General features: G+C 37.9%; 1 protein-coding gene across 1 annotated transcript in view; it reads right to left on the reverse strand.

Annotated features, from left to right (window-relative positions):
- MAP3K5 (mitogen-activated protein kinase kinase kinase 5) overlaps positions 1 to 19,216 on the reverse strand; it is a 2,923,819-nt gene that overhangs the window by 1,701,866 nt on the left and 1,202,737 nt on the right. Inside the window, exon 5 of the mRNA XM_044087116.1 lies at positions 807 to 975. Coding sequence (XP_043943051.1) covers positions 807 to 975 — 169 coding nt within the window. The remainder of the gene's footprint in view (positions 1 to 806; positions 976 to 19,216) is intronic.

Below are 19,216 nucleotides of genomic sequence, written 5' to 3' on the forward strand. Positions count from 1 at the left end.
TGTATTTCCTATTTCCCATCCACTCATCAAGATTTTTCTTGAAGAGTGCTAATGAAGAACTTTGCTTGACATAGATGGGTAGCTTGTTCCAGACTATAGGAAGTCTCTGGGACAGGAATCTATCCCTCCAGCGTGTCCTGTTTATTGTGGTAACAAGGTTTAGGTCCCCTAGAGCATGTAGCTCGGAGCGATTAGGATTTCTTTAGGTGTAGCATGTCCAACAGCTCTAGATGGGTTTTGATAGCCATGGTTCAGTGTCCATCTGTTATCCTGCTTTGCAACCACAAATAATCTATAGTCAGATTCAGAACTCATCTTTTTGCTGTGGTCTGCTTTACAATAAATGATAGGCACTTACACCTACTTTCTGCTAACTTGATTTGATTAGTTGCTTGTATTTGCCTTGTGGACAGTTTAAAGTGAGTCTGACACTTTTCATTTTTGGATGGATTAAAAAAAAAAAAACAAACAACTGGCCACATTAGCATGCAAGCTCAGAGCAATGAGAACAAAGGTCAACAAAGATTTGGTTAACTCAGGACTCATCGATCACAGTCTGTTGACTTGCTTCCCATGTTAAAAGCCCATTCTGGTGGTTTGACAATGTGAATCTACAAAACAGATCTAACGTCAGTGAGCTGATGCTATATGATACTGACAAATGATGCCCCCCCCCCCCCACACACACACACTCTCTCTCTCTTTTAAAACCTAAAACAATACAGTTAAAATGATGAGTGCTGCAGCCACATTTTGACATAGAAGAAAACTTTGCTAGAAAGAGGGCTAAATGTTTCATGACATACCTGGATATCTCTGTAAGAAAGCAACAAATTAATAACAATGTCAGACGACAACAGCTCAACATTGTCCAAACGCTGGCGTATCCTTGCAAGCTCTGCAGCCAGTTCTTTCTCCGAGCAGAGTTCCCGTGCCTTTCTGATGTCATTAAGAACGGTTTCTCGGAAATGCTGGCTGAAAAGAACCAAGAAACAAGCTGTTTTACATCTACAAGCCTGAATCCTTTATTGTTTCAAACGTATGGATCATTAGAAGTACTCCAGTTATGTAAGAAAACTCTTACAACTTTCAGAGGCAATAAGAGCATATAATTAATGGTTTAGCAATAGGAATGAACTAATACATAACATTGTTAAAGTCTGATGATACAAATTAACTCATTTTTTAAACAAATTAACTTCTTTTGACAACTAGATATGCTGAATCTTGCAGATCTCTTTGCAGCAGGGAGAGCTTCTAGCAACACTGCAAATGTTTCATTCTGAACCAAGTTTCAACATTATCTACTGATATTATCAACAGCAAGTTATGACTCACTAGGAACCCACCTGGTGACATTGTTTTTAAATTGTTTTTTTTTTTTTGCTTCCTCATAGGACCTAGATGAATGGCTTCCTTACGTGTACCCAGTCAGCCCATTTATTCAACAGAGTGATGACACTGACTTCCTAGGCAAGGTGAGAGCTCTCCAGTCTGTTCATTCCTGCCCAAGAAGTATACTCAGCCCATCTGTACTACTGGCATGGTAACAATTGGGTAGTAGGAAGTGGGCCAGCTTCCCTTTCCCCAGTGAAGTACCCCCTTCCACCTGACAGCTCTCTCCAGGCTCTTCTGCATGCTGCTGCTACCAACAGCATGCCTCTCCTCTGTACATCCTGCTATACATGCCTTTGCACCACAAGGTGTGCTCCCTAGGCATGTTTTTTGAAGAAAACCCCTGTACCCCATTGAGTTGAAGGCACTGCTCCCAACATATGATCAAAGGTAACACCCAATGCCCCTGCTTAGTGTTATCCAAGTGTTGAGCCACAGATGACTCCCTCTCCCCTGGATGGACAAGCCAGCAATGGCTGCTCACTCCCTTACTTTCCCAACCACCTCCTAAAGACACCCAAGCTGATTCTCAAAGCCAGATCACCCACATCATACTAAATTACTTTTTAAACTCACTCACAGGATTTTTAAACAGTAGCATTCTGGCCACTAATTCTGATAATTGTAACTTCTATATTGGTATACTACGTGTGATGTACAGAAAAACAGCTTTCCCACACGATGTTAGCCTGTAAGCCAGCTTCTTGTCATAAAAGGATAAAGCCTTACAATGGACCAGACATCAAGGGTTTGATTAGTGGTTTTGGGGAGAAGGTGAAGTGACAAACTAGTGTTTGCTTATCTCTATATCTTTAGGGATTTACATCCACAGTGCTGTCCTTGCTCAGAATCTGATGGAGACTATAGATTAATGCAGGTGTTTGCTTTCAAAGGGACTGGGCCAAACAAAGACCATGTCATTTGTGGAATCAAAAGACATGTCCTCACCAGATACCCATTACTCACCAATCCTTTGGGCTTCAGTGGACATATGATCTGGGTAGTGGCATGTTTTATGAGGAAAACCCCTGCACCCCAGTGAGTGGAAGGCACTGCTCCCAACATATGATCATTGCTGAGGGGAATGAATGAATGGGTGAGGCAGCTCTTTGCCCCAGGAATGAGAGCGCTAACGAAGTGAGTAGAAGGAATACACAATAATAATGAGGACTGGGTGAAAAAATAGCAGTATGGCTATCAAGAATTCTTGGTTATTGCCACAATACAAATAATGGATATAGTATTCATAATTATTTTATTTAAAGGAAATATGTATAAATAGCTTCAAGACAGTATTGCGGGGGTTAGAGTAAAATCTGTTTATGTTAACTTGTCTGTTGTGAACCAAGAAGGACAATAACTTTACAGATCGTTTTTTCAAAAATGTTAAAATATGAAAGCATTTCACTGACAATGCAGTTCACACCTGACATGGTCTGTATAAAGTATTGTTTGATTTTATGTCTCTTAACAGCAAAAAAAATGATTTTATGTAGTTTTTTCCCATATAGTTTTACTAAATTGACTTACTTAGACTTGGAAGTTGTTATAGATGACATGAAAGTGAGATACAAAATTCATAGGGAAGAGACTTGACAAGAATGTAGAGTTGTGATTTGGCAGTTGCTACCAGTGATATACCAAAAAGGCTATTCCACTGCAGCAGTTTTAAAAGAATCTCCAGTAATGCCAAACACATTTTATAAATGGTTGTTTTGATTTTATAATTCATTTTTCACAAACATTGTTATCCAAAGGACATTATAGAAAGACTTTTACTGAGTTATGAATACACAACACCAAACACCCTGACATTAGCAGAGTATCTTTATTAACTAAGTATTCTATCAGTAACGCTGTATTTACAAACAATAAATAAGTACTAGACAGATCTGACTGGGGGAAGAGCTACTGCACAGATAGAATGGGATGTTTAAGTGCAACAGTTGCACAGCTCGCTCTTGTACCAACATTTTTAAGCATACAGTGCTCTTTTAAAGGTTTCTAGAGTTGTGATAGATTTGTGGCATACACAGCTGAGTGTGTGCACCATTTTGCACTTGGAAACAAAGCAATGTTTGAGAATAATGGAACACAATTATGTATTGATAGAGGCAAAGCAAGGAATGCTCTAGAGAAACATGTTAATACCAAGAAGTGTCATCTGAAGTTTAAATTTCTTGTGATTACAATTTACCCACATGTGGATGGAGTGGTGACTTTTCTAACAAACTGCGTGTTTTAGAGTCTAAGTGGAAAAATGCAGTGTGTGCATGTGCTGCCAGGATTCCATAAGATCTCAATTTGATTCTTTTGGATGAGTCACAGCGTGAATTTTATTTATTTTATTTATTTATTGTCGTTGGTTTACCAGGATAGTCCATTGGGCCTTAAAGAACCCGTTTTCAATGGAGTCCTGGGGAGAAAAGCTCCAACAGAATGTATTTTCAATATTTAACAGTAACATTTTTTATACAGAGAGTTATTAATAATTATGTATACTAAAAAGTAGAACTAATCACATTTAGAAAAGCAATCATAACAGTTAATACAATAAGAAGAAACCTACAAGTAATGGAATAAATGTAAAACATTAATACTGATTAGCGAACAAATTTCATAGCTACAGGTGTAGAGTAGAGCTAGTTATGTGGGGTGGGAACAAGAGCATTCCCACCGTGAAGCTAGATGAAGGTGGAGAGACTTTTTGAAGGCAGAGTGGTTAGAGGTGGTGCGGATGAGTGGAGGTAGGGAGTTCCACAGGCAAGTGAGGCTGAAGGAAAGAAGGTTTTTGCCTGGGGGATGAGTTGGTTTGTGTACTTCGAGTAGATTTTGATTATTTGACCTTAGAACTCTGTTAGGTAGGTGCATTTTAAAGGCAGAGGAAAGAGAGGGACAGAGGGAAGGGTTGAGAATAAGCTTATGGGCTAGAGTTAGTTGAGTGTAAGTTAGTTGATTGGGAAGTTCTAGCCATTTTAGGTTATGGAGGGAGAAACAGTGGTGGGTGGAGGACTTTTGGCTGGTGGCGAATTTTGCAATTTTGTTATAGCAGGAAGTAAGTTGTTTTTTTAACAAGGACTGAAGATTAGTTAGTAGTGGGGCACCATATAGCAGGGATGGGATTAGGAAGGAGGTAGAGAGAGTGATTTTAGTGGCAGATGTGAGGTAGGCATTCTGTCTGTAAAGCATGCCAAGTTTTGGTGTGTTTTTGATGTTAATTTGCAGGTGGGAGTTAAATTTAAGTAGGTTATCGATTTGGACCCCAAGTAGTTTGGTTTCTGACACAATTTCAAGAGGTGAGTTGTGTTGAGTAGTAATTGAGAAAGTACCCATGTCAGGAGGGATGACTTTAGAAGGGGTAAATAACATTAGTTTGGTCTTGGTAGCATTGAGAGCTAGATGATTACAAAGCATCCATTGCTCAGTGGAAGAGAAAGCATCTTGAGTAAGTTTTTGTAGTGTAGAGATAGAAGAGGCGGAACAGATAATAGTTGAATCATCTGCATATTGGATGATGCTAGAGAAAGGGATTGATTTGTGGAAGTCATTTATAAAGATATTGAAGAGAAGAGGACCCAGTATGGAGCCTTGGGGAACTCCTGTAGGGGTACTAAGGAAAGAGGAGGTAGCTTTTTTCCATTTTACAGCTTGCCTTCTATTAGATAGGTAGCTAGAGAACCAGTTCAAAGAGGAGGAAGATAGGTGAAGATTAGAAAGTTTGTTTAAGAGCAGGCTATGAGAGATGGTATTGAAGGCTTTGGAAAGGTCAAGAAGTAAGGTGGAAACAATTTGTCCAGAGTCACGGGCTTTATTTACAACCTCAAGGAAAAAGAGGAGGGCTGTCATGGTGCTATGATTGGGTCTGAAACCGTGCTGTGTGGGAGTTATAAGATGGTTGTCTAGGAGGTGGGGAAGGAGCTGAAGTTGGACACATTTTTCCTAAGAGTTTAGAGATGGGGGACAGGATGGCTATGGGGCGGAAATTAGTAATGTTATTATTGTTACCACCTTTATGTAGAGGTATAATAAAGGCTTGTTTCCAGATTTGGGGAACTGTGCATTCTAGTAGTGAGCGGTTAATTAAAATGCTAATGGGGTAGGCAAGAGTTTCAGCAGCTATACTGAGAAAGTAAGAGGGGATATTATCCGGAGCATTGGTGCATGGTTTCAATTTCTGAAGGAGTTTTTTAATAGTTGATGTTGGTATGGGATTTAGTGAGAAGAGGGGGCAGTCAGGAGGGGGAAAATTTTGGGGAGTAGGAAATGATGATAGAGTTTGTGTAGAAGAGGGGTAGGGAGATTGTGGGAGAGGAGTAGGGTGAAGAAGTAGAGATAGTGGGGGTGGATGAGGAGGTATTAGATAGTAGAGAGGAGTTAGAGAATGAGGAGGTCAATTTAGAGATAGAGTCAATAAAGAAGGAATTAAATTGGGTGGCTAATTCATGTTCTGGAGCATTTGGGTCTGGGGTAGGAGTATCCGGTTTGCTGGGGTGGAGGAGAGTAGAGATCCCTTTCCAGAATTTCTGAGGGTTGTTTTTATTTTGGTTTTGGAGTGTAGAGAAATAGTTTTGACGATCAGAAGTAGTGAGTTTCTTTGCTTTGTTTCGGAGCATTTTATATTCGTTAAGGAGTGGTGCTGTCTTGTGTTTTTGGTAGCGTCCCCAGACTTTGTCTCTTTGTCTCATGATAGCAAGAGTAGTTTTGGAGAGCCATGGGGCTGATTTAGTTTTTATTCTTTTAGTCCGTAAAGGAGCTTGGGAGTCAAGTAGTTTTAAGAAAGTTGAGTTGAAGTATGAGACTGCATCGTCTAGAGATAATGTTTTTAGACAGTTCCAATTAATTGCTTTTAGTGAGTTTGAAAAGATTAATGGGTTGAAGTTTTTATGGTCACGGGTTACAGTATACATTACAATGCAATTTTAGCATGTACAACACTGTATTTTATGGAATGTACATTGGTTGTTTTGTAATAAAATTAATTTCTAACCTGACAGTTCAGAGATTTATTTTGGTTTATTTTGCCTCCATGCTCCTTCCTGTTGCAGCTACCTTCATTTTCCCTCAGATATGTAGTCTCACTAAATATAATGCAACCACTATACAAGTACAACCATCCAGCATCACCCAAACTAGCCACTCAATGTACGTAGCCATGTGGAGGTACCAAAGTAAACCTAAACAACTGGCAAAGAGCAGGGTAAAGTAGGCTGTGCGACAGTTTTACTGTACTATGGAACATCTCCGTATAGGTAGCACACACCAGGCACTTTTAACTAAAGCTGAAGAATGTTTCCCACTAGGACTGATAAACCCACACCAGAATATTAAACTGGTTACAGGTGTGGCACATCCAGGCCATTTCATGTTTGAACAACTTAGGTTAGCTAAAAACATTTCTAATCATACAGCAACTCAAGAGTTTTCATTACAAGAACTGCATGTTGATATAGAGTACACAAAGTGAAGAGGCAGTTGACTGTAACACCATCTACAGAGTTGCTAGCAGAAAAATGTATGGAATTCACATATGTCTGGTAGAAGGAAAGGGTATTTTTTATGCCTGCTGAAAGGAAACAGAAATAATACTGGCCAAAGTCTATGATTTTATGCGCACACATCACCAGAAGCAGTGGCAGAATGCCAGAGACAATGAATTAAGTGCAGGGCATGCAATTCTCCACTAAAAAGCATGAAGCCATAATGGGCATTAACTCCCTCACTGCTGAGAAGCACTAAGTTCTTTTAAAAAGAATGTACAACTACCCCACACAAGTACGAAGAGTGCCAAGACATGTTGAGCATTTACAGTCATTTACATTAATTCCTTTTTCACTCAGATAGGGCAGGTATATATACATCATCCTTCCATCCAAATAAACTGATAAAACTTGACTTAATTATGGAGACTTCATTTACAAAGAAACTGGCCAAAAGTTCTCTAAATTTTCAAACATTGTCATACAAGTTGCATCTATTTTTAATCAATGCTGCCACATGTCTAAGTTGGCATAATTATTTAAACTGTGGACGATGTTGTATACTTTTTGAAGATTGTAAAATCATTGTTCTTAAAATATTTTATAATAAATGCAGTTTTAAAACTCCTGCTAAATTCAGAAGTCTGCAATGAATGTCTTACAATGAATGGGGTAAGCTGTCAAATCCAAGTATGAGTGTTGTGTCAGTGCTTGAGCAACTAATGTTAATTAGATTAAAAACAATTACTTAAATGCCAAATTGTTAAACGAACATAAAAAAAATGTAAGAGCATTACAACTTTTTACCAATCAGTATTTTCTCCACACCTAAACTACAATAATGGAACAAATTAAATCAATTATCAAGAAAAAATGTACCAGATTGTTCAGTTAATGAAAGCAGCAAGAGGAAAAAACACAAAAAAAAAAAACAAAGGTGCATATTATGCTAATCTGCCTGTCAAAAATTATACTACAGCTGACTACATCTATGAACAGGTATTTCTAGGAAAAATAAATATATATAAAAAAATTATAAAAATAAAGCCAAACAAAATAAACCAAGGTGTGAATGTCCACACAGTATATGTTTAATAAATGTAAAGCGTTCAGGTCAATACTCTATCAATACATAAAACCTCAACTAAAACCACTCTTTTTATTTTCAGTGCCAGTCAATCACATCACAAACTGAATTGGATAATTACTCACTGTCATACACTTCAAATTAAAAGGGAAAACACAAAAATAAAGCCCACATCTGTAATAATCCACATCCAAACTTTAAAAACAAAAGAATGGTACCCCATAATATGTGCAGACTAAATGATTACAGTGACTACTTTTACAAACTTGGGGCCTACATAGGCCATTTTAGAGTTTGCGTTATTTTCCCTGAGGCATAATACCCTCAAACCATTTGTCCAATAATACCTTAACATGTTTTAAGATCTTCAGCCAATCTAACTAATTTTGGTAATGAATTCCAAATTTGACCAGCTTTCAAATTAAAAAAAAGAACCCTTTAACTTAGTACTTACTGGAAGTAGCATAACCAGTAATTTCTTATTTCTGATAACAGTACTATGATTAACAAAGTCTATGTCCAATATCACGGTGACAGAAGAATTCATTACACCCTTAAAGATCAAAATCTAATCACCTCTTAAAAACCTACAAGCAGTTGAATACAGAGACAGTTGTTCTAGTCTCTCTTTATATAGCAAATGTTTATAACCAATAATATGTCTAGTAATTTTCTAAATATGTTCTCTCTAAATTGCACAATGTTTAATATACAAAAGGGAGCTCCATATTTCATTATTGGTCTCACACTTGTTGCATAAATTTTAAAGTAAAGCCTGTTTTCCTCTGCATGTAAAAGAACAAAGACTATTTCTAATAAACCCATAGCATTTCTAATTATGTTTATAATATTCTCCTCAAATTTTAATATTGTGTCTACCATTATAACCAAGTCTTTTATCACTTGGGCTCTGTACAAATGTTATCATCCAATATATAAGGATAGACATTACTAGATCCAAAATGCATAACATTACATTTATTAATGTTAAAACTCATACCTCTTGTCAACACCCACTCATATAAGTTATCCAAAAAACCTTGCAAATGAAAGCAGCCATTCAGAATAATAATTGTACCTCCAATTTTAATGTCACTGGCAACAAGACTCCAGAAGTAAGGCAAACAGACATTATCACTCCAAATTACAATGGTCCCAATACCAATCCTCCATGTGGAACCCCCTCTATAAATGATTTTATAATCAAAGTAACAGTTATTCTCAACCCTGTATCTTCTACTACACAGCCATTGTACAATCCATCTAGTCTTGTATGGATTAACATTTACCTAACAGTTTCAAATACCACAGTATGAGAACAGTGTCAAATTCTTTAGCAAACCCCAAATATAGAACACCCACTACAAGACCACCATCCAAAGCACAGATGACATTCTCATAAAAACTATTCAAATTGGTTATACTCTCGCTTGGTGAAGGAGATCATGTATACGTATAACAATTCTAAATTATAATACTTGCTTAAAAAGTAGGTATACTGCCCTTTCAAAACACTTTCACAATATATACATGAGACAAATTGGTCTATAATTATCAACCATATATCCAGGTTTACATTTTTTAATTGGTACCACAATTGCCTCTTTCCACAGAACTAGCACATACATCTCACTAGAAGTCTTTCGAAATAAATGTACCAAACAGGGTGTCAATGGTCTAACTACTCCCTTCAAGAAGAAACTGTTTAAACCATCTGGCCTAGCAGCAAATTTAGATTTTATAGTCAATAAAACTTTACAGATATGTTCTTGCAATTGAGGGCAATTCCCATCAGTGACATTGGATACAAGTTATAAAAATTGCTACAGGATGTATTATTCAATAAACCATCAGCACAACCTTCAATGAAGGCACGCCCATTCACGGAAGTCTTTTGAAAGCCACTGGACCGCAGGGAGGACATGAAGACTTCCACACAGAAGGTGCTCCAGAAAAACTTGGGAAATGAAACTTCAAAGATTGCACATGCATGATCTGATCTCTCCACCTATGGGACTACATTACAATTCTCTAATTTCAGTCTTTTGTTTATCCATAAAACATCCAGAAGATTTTTTACCTTGGTTAGGTTTCTTTACAATTTTAGAGTACCAATTTGGTATACAATCTGTTATCAAAGAATTTATTAACTAATTGGTTGCTGTAGATGCTGTCCATTCAATATTAGGAGCATTCATAGCAACAGCAATAATGTTAACTTTGACCTCAAAACATTTGCTAATAAAGCTGCATAAACCTAGTGTCAGATTCTTTGGTTATGTTTGGTGACCAATAAAATATAGTTACATTACAGGCAAATTTCCCACATACAATTTTTTTCTACTAACAATTCAGTGATATATAGTCACTAAATATTAATACAGTCATATTTCTTAGTCATATAGATTGATTCAGGGTCTATATTGAATCAGCAAATGCTTAAAAAGTGAACGCTAATTCATCGACCCTATGGAAGCTTACAATTCCGAAAACCTGGAACAGTGATTTTTTTCTAAGGGAAAAGAAATTGCTGGTCCTAGTTTTGGGAGTTTGCAATTTCCTCCACTGTGGTGCAATCTCGAAGTTGATATATTTAAGTGGGGGGGGGGTGAAGCCCCCCACATTATATGCTGTTTTAAAACTTTCATTTTTTTTTGTGGAACAGCGGTTTTTTTTCCCCTGGGGAAAAAAACGCTGTTCCGAGTGTTCGGGATTGTAAGCTTTCGCTTAAATAGGGTTTATGAATCAGTGTTCGCTTTTTTAAGCATTCGCTGATTCAATATATACCCTTGATTCACCTCCACTTTCACAATTACATCTAGATGCAAGTCATGTTTCTGTTATATACAGATATCACTTGAAATATCAGCTATAATAGCATCTAGTTCCATAGGTCAGCTGTTTAAACTATGGGCATTAGTTGACAAAAATTTAGATTGATATTACTACGATTTAAGGAACTCAAGCTTACTGATAAAAAATGTTTAACCAGTTTTCTTACATGAACTCCTAGTACTTTGTTACCCACAATTCAAATGCAGTTTGTCCTTACAAAAAAGAAGCTTAGCATCACAGATTTCCCCAAAAAAGGTTATGTTTACTGCATTTAATAAAGATTCATGCCTTAAAAAGCTTGTAAACTGTCTTGTCTGCAATGTTGTCTTCTTAAAAATATGGATCTGTAGGAGGTTTCCAAAAACCAACTCAAAGCCTAAGGTTTTACTCAATTCAATTATATGTCTCTCAGTCATTTGAAAAGATTCCACATTTGTTCTATCACCACCACCACCTATTACTATTACAGCATCATATCTCAGTCCCGTGTTATATATTTTCTTGAGGCCATCTCTTATATCAACTATTTTACAACCCTTTATAGACAGTAATGTCACTGCATTTCTACCCACCTCTAGGTATATTTCACAAACTTCTCAACACAGCGTCACTAAAAAGAAGAATTTATTTCAACTATTTTACTTGCTTTGCTACAGTTACTCAAACGTCAACATGTTCATTTTTTGTTTTTATTTTTATCACATTGCAAACTTCCCCATAGTGCTCTACACCTACACTTTTTCATAACTGGATTAAATTTATTCTCCACATGAATTTCTTCTATTTCACTCCGTAAACGCTTATTATGCAATTCAGTACTACTATTCTTTACTTCAAAAATTAACTTTAAACTACTTCCTCGGTGGGGCTATTAAATTATCTATCTTCATATCAGCATGTACTTCAGTTTATACCCGTGCATCATCACATTTTATATTACACAGTATTGGGTAATTTCCAAAATCAAATTGTGCTGCACCTACTGATCTGATCTAGTTTTGTATTCAATAGCCCTTTTTCTACTTAAATTGATTTAAAATAGCCAATAATCTCAAATTAAGTTTCTGAGTTTTTAAAAAAATTAACAGTTGGAAAGAGTGCATTGCTCCTTTTCCAGGACAATATTCTTTGACGTGCACTTATTAAAATAGAAACTACTTTCTATAAAACACGTACTACTTGCTCCAAACATCAAACATTTTAAATATTTTCTAAATAAACAACTTAGAAGCAGGTCATTTAAACAAAAGTTATCCATTTGTTACATTCCAACTTGAGAAAAGTACTCACTTTCAGTATTACAAGTAAACACTATTCCACACTACCCAAACATGCTTAACATGCAAAGAAGCAAAAACAAGTCTTTTGAATGACAGCACACTCAAGAGTGAAACAATGCATTGCAGTGTCAGCAATCAATCTGGTGAGGGAATAGAACATACAGCCTTCAGCATCAAAGGTGAGTGTGGTACCTGTTACACTGACACTGCTGACACTTATTAATGTCCAAAGCTTTAGTATTTACAGCTTGTATCCAGCCCATGGACTGGAGAGGATGGATTCAGTTCATCCATAAGAAAGACCTGCAAATCAATAAAGGAAAAGCAAGACAACTTCCACATATGGCAGGCCATATAATTCAGTTTTAAAAAGTTCTGCTATTAATATACACATCAATTGTCAGTCCTTTCTGCCATATTTGTCTACTGCAATTGTACAGCTCGGAAGCTGAACTGATTGGCTTACTGTGTTGTGTGTAAATGCTTAAATGAAAGCTTTCTTCTGCTAGTACAACCCCAGTTGTTATACTTCTCTCCCTGATTTTAAACTGCATCTAGTAATGCAAACGTGGTTCAAAATGAACTGCCCATGTTATCCCACCATCTGACTGAAGCCGTGTCAACACAACTCAAACTTTTACTTTTACCTTTGCATTTTTCAATGAGATACAACAAATTTAAAGGGCTAAATAGATACTACTTTAGAACTTCTTGCCAGCAACCTCTTTCAAATGGAGCTTGACTGACCTAACTCTACTAAATGACCATGGAAAATGGACTTCTGTCCTTAGCAAGCCTTATAATCTGTTTCATCTCATGCCAACGACCAAACAGATTATTTTAATTTAAAACTGTGGGAAGTTATACTACTAATAATGGAATTTAGATCCTACAAGATGAAAATAAGAATGAACACCATGCACACTTCCTGCATGTCTGTACTGACTGCCATAGACTATTATGCCCTTATTTAGTGGATGACGTAGAAAGGGCTTAATGGGAGTCAAACCCCATCAGTCTCCAGGACCGAGACCAAACACTGTTAAACCTGTATTTGTACATAGCTTACAGCTACTCAGGTTTCTGTTTTCTCTTTTCCTGCTTCCCTTTCTCTCACTAACCATCTGATATTCACTGTAGAGTAATAGCAGACTTTAGTATCTGTCTCGTCACTTCAGCAAGGACTGAGGACTGGCTGTCAAAACTAAAAATATGCTGTACAGAGTGATAAGAAGTTATGTACTCACCATGGCGTTCCATGTTTGTTGTCCATCTCTCCTTCATTCTATGCTAGTTGGGTTCAGAACAGAGAATCGGTTCAGACTCGGCCTAATTCAAAAGCTCGAGAGGTTCCACTGGCTCAAGGCTATGCCTTATCCCTTGATACTCAGGGAAGATAACCCAGATCTTGTTTGCAAGAGAAAGCATAACATCATGCAACAAGATTAGTTAATGAGGTTTTGTTGAATGAATTGATTAATTAATTGTGTATTACATAAGGCATGGAATGTTGGGTGTTTGTTGCCTGAAGAAGTTCACTGTATAATGTTGATGAATGAAAGCACTTACAATAACTGAGATTTTTAGTACTGAGTTGCCATTTTTTTATTTCAGTAGTTTTTGAAAGTTTTCTTTGTTTGGTTTGTGTATGATGGCTAGAGGAGTTGCTGTGATTTCCCAGTCCTTATTCTCCCAACAAGAAGATGATGATACTTCAACAGGAAGGTTGACTACCGAGACGAATGCAATGGGCAATCTGACCCTGTTAGTTCAGCAGTTGATCAACCATGTGAATGTCCTGTCAAGGAGAATTTCCAGATTGGACCCAGTGAATTCTACAGCAGAAGTGCCAGCTGCTTTTTCTGCTATCAGCTCAGGTGTAAGTAGACAAAACATTACATATGCTTCTGTCTACTGCACCTTTGAGCAGATATCTTAATGGACAAAAATCTTGTGCTCCTATTTTACAAAATACTGGGAGTAGTACAAGTGTGGAAGGCGAGCCGCAGAACTTGAATCACCTTGGGCAAAATGCGGTGCCTTTCATGTCAGAATATCTGAAAGCACCAAAGTTTTTTTGGCTGACATTGATAATCACACAGTAAATAGCTTAAACTGTATGGTGCGAATACCCATTGTTACCAATCTAAAAACATTTGATCAAAAGCAATACAAATGTACGAAACTGCAGCTCGAGGTCTCCTATTTTCACGAGTGCATTCAAACGAAGTTGGTGCCCACAGATTTACGAAAATGGAGTTACCCAACTGGCTTAACTAAGAACTCTGAATTTCATTATGAACTTATTTCTTTATTTGACAAGCAAGGCTTCAAACTTCTCGAAGCCTTAATTAAACAATATAACACCAAAATAGAATACCTAAAATTAGAATTAGAAGTGCTGGAATGCACCATCACGGGTGATGCAGCTTTTCAAAGATATAAATTTGATTATGCTCGCATTATTTCAAGCAATGATAATGTGATAGCCAAGGGAGTATAGATCAAAAAGAAGAAAATAATAAGGGACACAGATTATGCAAATAAAACTGCATATCCGGCCCCACCGGAGTCACAAAACACCAACAGAAGTATTTTGGTTTCCCAGGCAATCACCAATGTGCTCAGCCGAATGTGAACATGGAACATTCCTGCTCAGAAGATGATGAGAATGGAATGCAAATGTCCCCACTTAGGCGGAGAGTAAAAACATTAGGGGAAACCAGCAGAGAAACAATGACCATTCTCCCTTAGACTCCCCAGAGCCTGACCCTTCCAACCAGATGAGTTTTCAGGGGGGGAAGCAGAAACAACATCTGTCACGGAACAGGATAAACCAGGGCCAACAACAGAGGAAGCAGAATTGTCAGAAAAGGTAATCACCTCTTCGGTCAATAAACTTGAGTTACTGACCAACCCCCAGGGTGATTTTAAGATCTATAATTTTTCATCTGTGAATGTTTCCAGTGAAGTGGTGAATATCCTTTCAAAAAGACTATCTTTTGTGCCGGACAACAAAGCTAATATTGCTAGAACACTTATTGACTTAAAAACGTTTGTTTGCAAATTGAACCTGTGTTGTTGGGTAACTATTATATGCATAATGACTTAAGAATTTCCAGTGTTTTTAAACCCCAATGCATGAAACACTTTATATGTTTGAGAAGATTTGTAAAATTTATATTAGAGCTGTTCTTAAGCAGTCTAAATATGTAAACAGAAACATGTCTATAGATGAAAAAGAATTGTTGAATCTATTCAAGTTTCAGAAAGTGAGGGTTATGGAACCTGATAAGGGGGTAGGTCTTGTGTTTATGGATGACAGAATATATTGAAAAAATGTCAGTCATTTTGGAAAGTGACATTTACATCAAAGATAGTTTAAATTAGGTTAATATATACAAAAGGGTGAATGAGATTCTAAATGATTTATTTCTTATGAATAGTGTGAATATAGATACATACCACTTTTTAACTATGCCAGCACCAGTAACACCCGTCATATTTGGGTCTGCCAAGATCCATAAAGATCTCTATAACTCGCCCTTTCGACCTATAGTTGATGGTTGGAAATCCATCACGTACTATTCTACTAAGTATGTAGATATTAAACTGACACACATACAAAACAGCAAATCTGTCATGATTCCTGGAGTTTTTTTAGAAAGTATAAATCAGTTAAATTTTAACGAAAGTTATAATTTCTTGACAGTAGAAATTAAAGATTTAAGGATTTGAGTTTGCAGTGGGTGCATGAGTTTTTAATATTAAAAGGTATAGCTGGCAGGGAAATAGATTTGATTGAAGTTATTATTGAACGGGTATTATAAAATAATTATATTTTATTTAACAATCAATTTTTCCTGCAAAAAACAGATGTAGCCATGGGCTCTCCTTGTGGTGGAAGCTTCGCAAATTGTGTTATGACTTATTTGGAAAAGGAATTTTTATTTCATAATGCCACCTTCAAGGAGAATGCCGTCTGGTACACCCGTTTATCAGGATATGTTCTCTGTATGGAAGGGGTCACTAGAAACAGTTAACTTTCTTAACACTATCACAAGATTTACTAATTTTCTGGAATTCACCTATCAGTTTGGTACAGAAACTATTAACTTTTTAGATGTGCAGTTGTCCAAAGATGCAATTAACAAGAGGTACAGGGCTACTATTTATAAAAGCCAACTTACTCCAATGCTTTTCTACATTTTAGCAGCAGTCACCCATTCCATCAAAAGAGAGCAGTAACAAAAGGGCAATGAGTTAGAGCTGCCAGAATGGTTTCATCCGACAATAACTTTTATGTAGAATGTGAGCATCTAAAAAAATATGTTTATAAAAAGAGGATATCCCACACAACTGTTCGAACAACTATATAGGGAAGTGTATAGGAAAAGAAATAATGGGCATTTTAAGCCTATTCTTTGTAAAGGCTATAATGAAGTAGAATTTGATGCAATTACCCAAGATAGTGTTTCCAACAATTCTACTACCCAGTTCGACCCTAAACTTAGTTTTCTAACTACCTTCTCTATGGCTGCATTTGACAGCAAGAATATTATAGTTAAGAATTGGGTCCTCGTGGAAGATAGTAATGTATACAGAAAATTGGGAGAAAAACCTCAATTTATAGAAGAGGCCCCAATTTGAAAAACATGTAAGAATGTAATAGTTGTTGTGTCTTTTCGGCTTTTCCCGGTTAGGGGTCGCCACAGCGGAACTCCAGTCCGCTAATGATTGGTATTTGAGTTTTACGTGCCGAGTTACCAGGCCTGATGCACAACCTTCAACAAAGGTACGCCCATTCACGCATGTCTCCATGCAGAAGATGCTCTAGCTGAGAATTGAACCGGACAGCATCTTACTGCGAGGCTACAATGCTACCGCAGCACCACCACCGATAGTGTAACACCAAAAAAAAAAAAATGTGGCTTGAAAAAATGTGGCAGATGCCAACACATAAAAGTAGCGAATTGCTACAGCATACATAAAAAGTACAGTTTTGTACCTACCCATAAATGTAGTTGTTCGCTGCAGTCATTACACTTGGGTTATCCTGCCGTCAGGCGGTCCCGTAGTCGGGCCAGAGTGCCAAAGTCTTGGTCCGGCGTCGGTTGCTGTCGCTTCTTCCCTGACGTCAGTGCGCCAGAGGTATATAAGATGCATCCGACGCCATTTTCTTCAGTTTTTCTTGCCCCAGATGTCAGGTGTCCCCAAGTAGGTAGGCAATACATATTGCTAATTAAATATATATATATATATACAAAATAAAAACAATACCTTCAGTTACAAGCAAATACACCACACAGGTTGTATAGGATAGAAAGGTATAGGTAAGTCCAGCTAGTTCAGAGGGGATGGAGGGAGGGTAACCTGGACTGCAGCAGTTTGAACACTTGAACATCTACATTTATAGTAGGTACAAAACTGCACTATGTTCATCGTGTTACACTGCTGCAGTCATTACACTTGGGTAGAATCCCAAAGCTAAGGTTAGGTGGCTGGTCTATAAAGAGTAAGCATTGGCTATGAGGCCCTGCAGAACTGCAGTGGCAAATCCTGCTCTGGATTTAGAGTAAAGAGGCAGGTGGTAATGCTTGGTAAAGGTGTGCACTGAACTCCAAGTTGCAGCCTCCAAAATTTCCTTGGTAGGTACTCCTCTGAGAAAGGCTGTTGAAGTGGCTGTTGCCCTGGTGGAATGTGGCCTAATGTTATTTGGGACTGATTTTCCATGCTGTGTGTAGCAGTACCGAATACAGTGTCCTATCCATTTGGATATAGTCTGCTTTGAGATAGCCTTGCCCAGTGATCCTGCAGCATATGCTACAAACAGATGCTCAGTTTTCCTGAAAGCTTTTTATTTTGTCCAAGTAGAAGCGTAGCTGCCTGTGTATGTCCAAAGAATGCAGAAGTTTCTCCCTTTTATTCTGGGGGTTTGGATAAAAAGTTGGCAAATGGATGGTTTGGTTAAGAGCCACACTAGATACCACCTTTGCCATAAAAGGTAGGGTCTGTCCTTAAAGATACCCTGTCCTGATGAAAAATTATAAAAGGTTCCACTGCCAGTAATGCCTGTAGCTCTGAGACTCTTCGTGCTGAAGTTACTGCCAGGAGCAGAGCTGTTTTCCATGATAAAAATTTTAGATTGGCTGTATTGGCTGGCTCAAAAGGTGGTAGGGTCAGTTTTTCCAAAACAAAATTGAGGTCCCAAGTTGGTGTTGGTGCCATCCGGGGCGGTCTTGTTTTTAGCCTCTCTGAGGTACTGCTTTAGCAAGGGATGAGAGAATAAAGGAGGATCTGTGTTGTAATGTGCTGAAATGGCAGAGGCATGGATCTTAATTGATGAGAAGGATAGGCCTCTGTCCAGCATCTCAGTTAAGTATTGTAAAATCTGAGGTATGTTTGGAACAAGAGTGTCAAGGCTTTGAGCCTGGTTCCAGGCGCAGAATCTCTTCCATTTTTCTGAGTAAGCTTTCCTGGTGCTAGGCCTCCTCGCCTCCAAAATGACATCCATAACAGCTTTAGAGAGAGGTGCTGCCTGTGTGACTACTGTATCTGCCATGCAGCCAGGTTTAGGGTTTTGAGCTGACCGTGCAGGATCCGATTGTTTTGTTGCGTCAGAAGGTGTGGAATTTGAGGCAAAATCCATGGTGGGCCTTGAGCCAAGTTCCTTAAGATAGGGTACCAGTGCTGGCGTGGCCAGTCTGGAGCAATCAGGATCATCTGTGTTTTTTCTTGTCTGGCTTTTAGGAGTACCTTTGAAAGGAGAGGCAGTGGCGGGAAGGCATAAACTTTTAGGTTTTTCCAGCTGAACAAAAGAGCATCCACTTTCCATGCTTGTTTGTGATAAGTCCTTGTGCAGAATTTTTGTAGTTGGCAATTCAGTGGGGAGGCAAAAAGATCTATGTCTGGGCATCTCCATTTTTGCGTTACCATGCTGAAGATTTGTGGATTCAATTTCCATTCATGAGGGTCCATGATATTTCTGCTTAGATCGTCTGCCAGAGTATTTTTCTTTCCTGGCAGGAATTGTGCTTGCAGGTGAACCTGATACATTAGAGGTGTGTTCCACAAGGTCATGGCTTGCCTGCATTGGGGATAAGAATGAGTGCCCCCTTGTTTATGTACCACATTACTGTGGT

This window comes from Protopterus annectens, chromosome 1.part1 (assembly GCF_019279795.1).
Source record: "Protopterus annectens isolate FY-2018-M chromosome 1.part1, PAN1.0, whole genome shotgun sequence".
NCBI classification, from domain to species: domain Eukaryota; kingdom Metazoa; phylum Chordata; order Ceratodontiformes; family Protopteridae; genus Protopterus; species Protopterus annectens.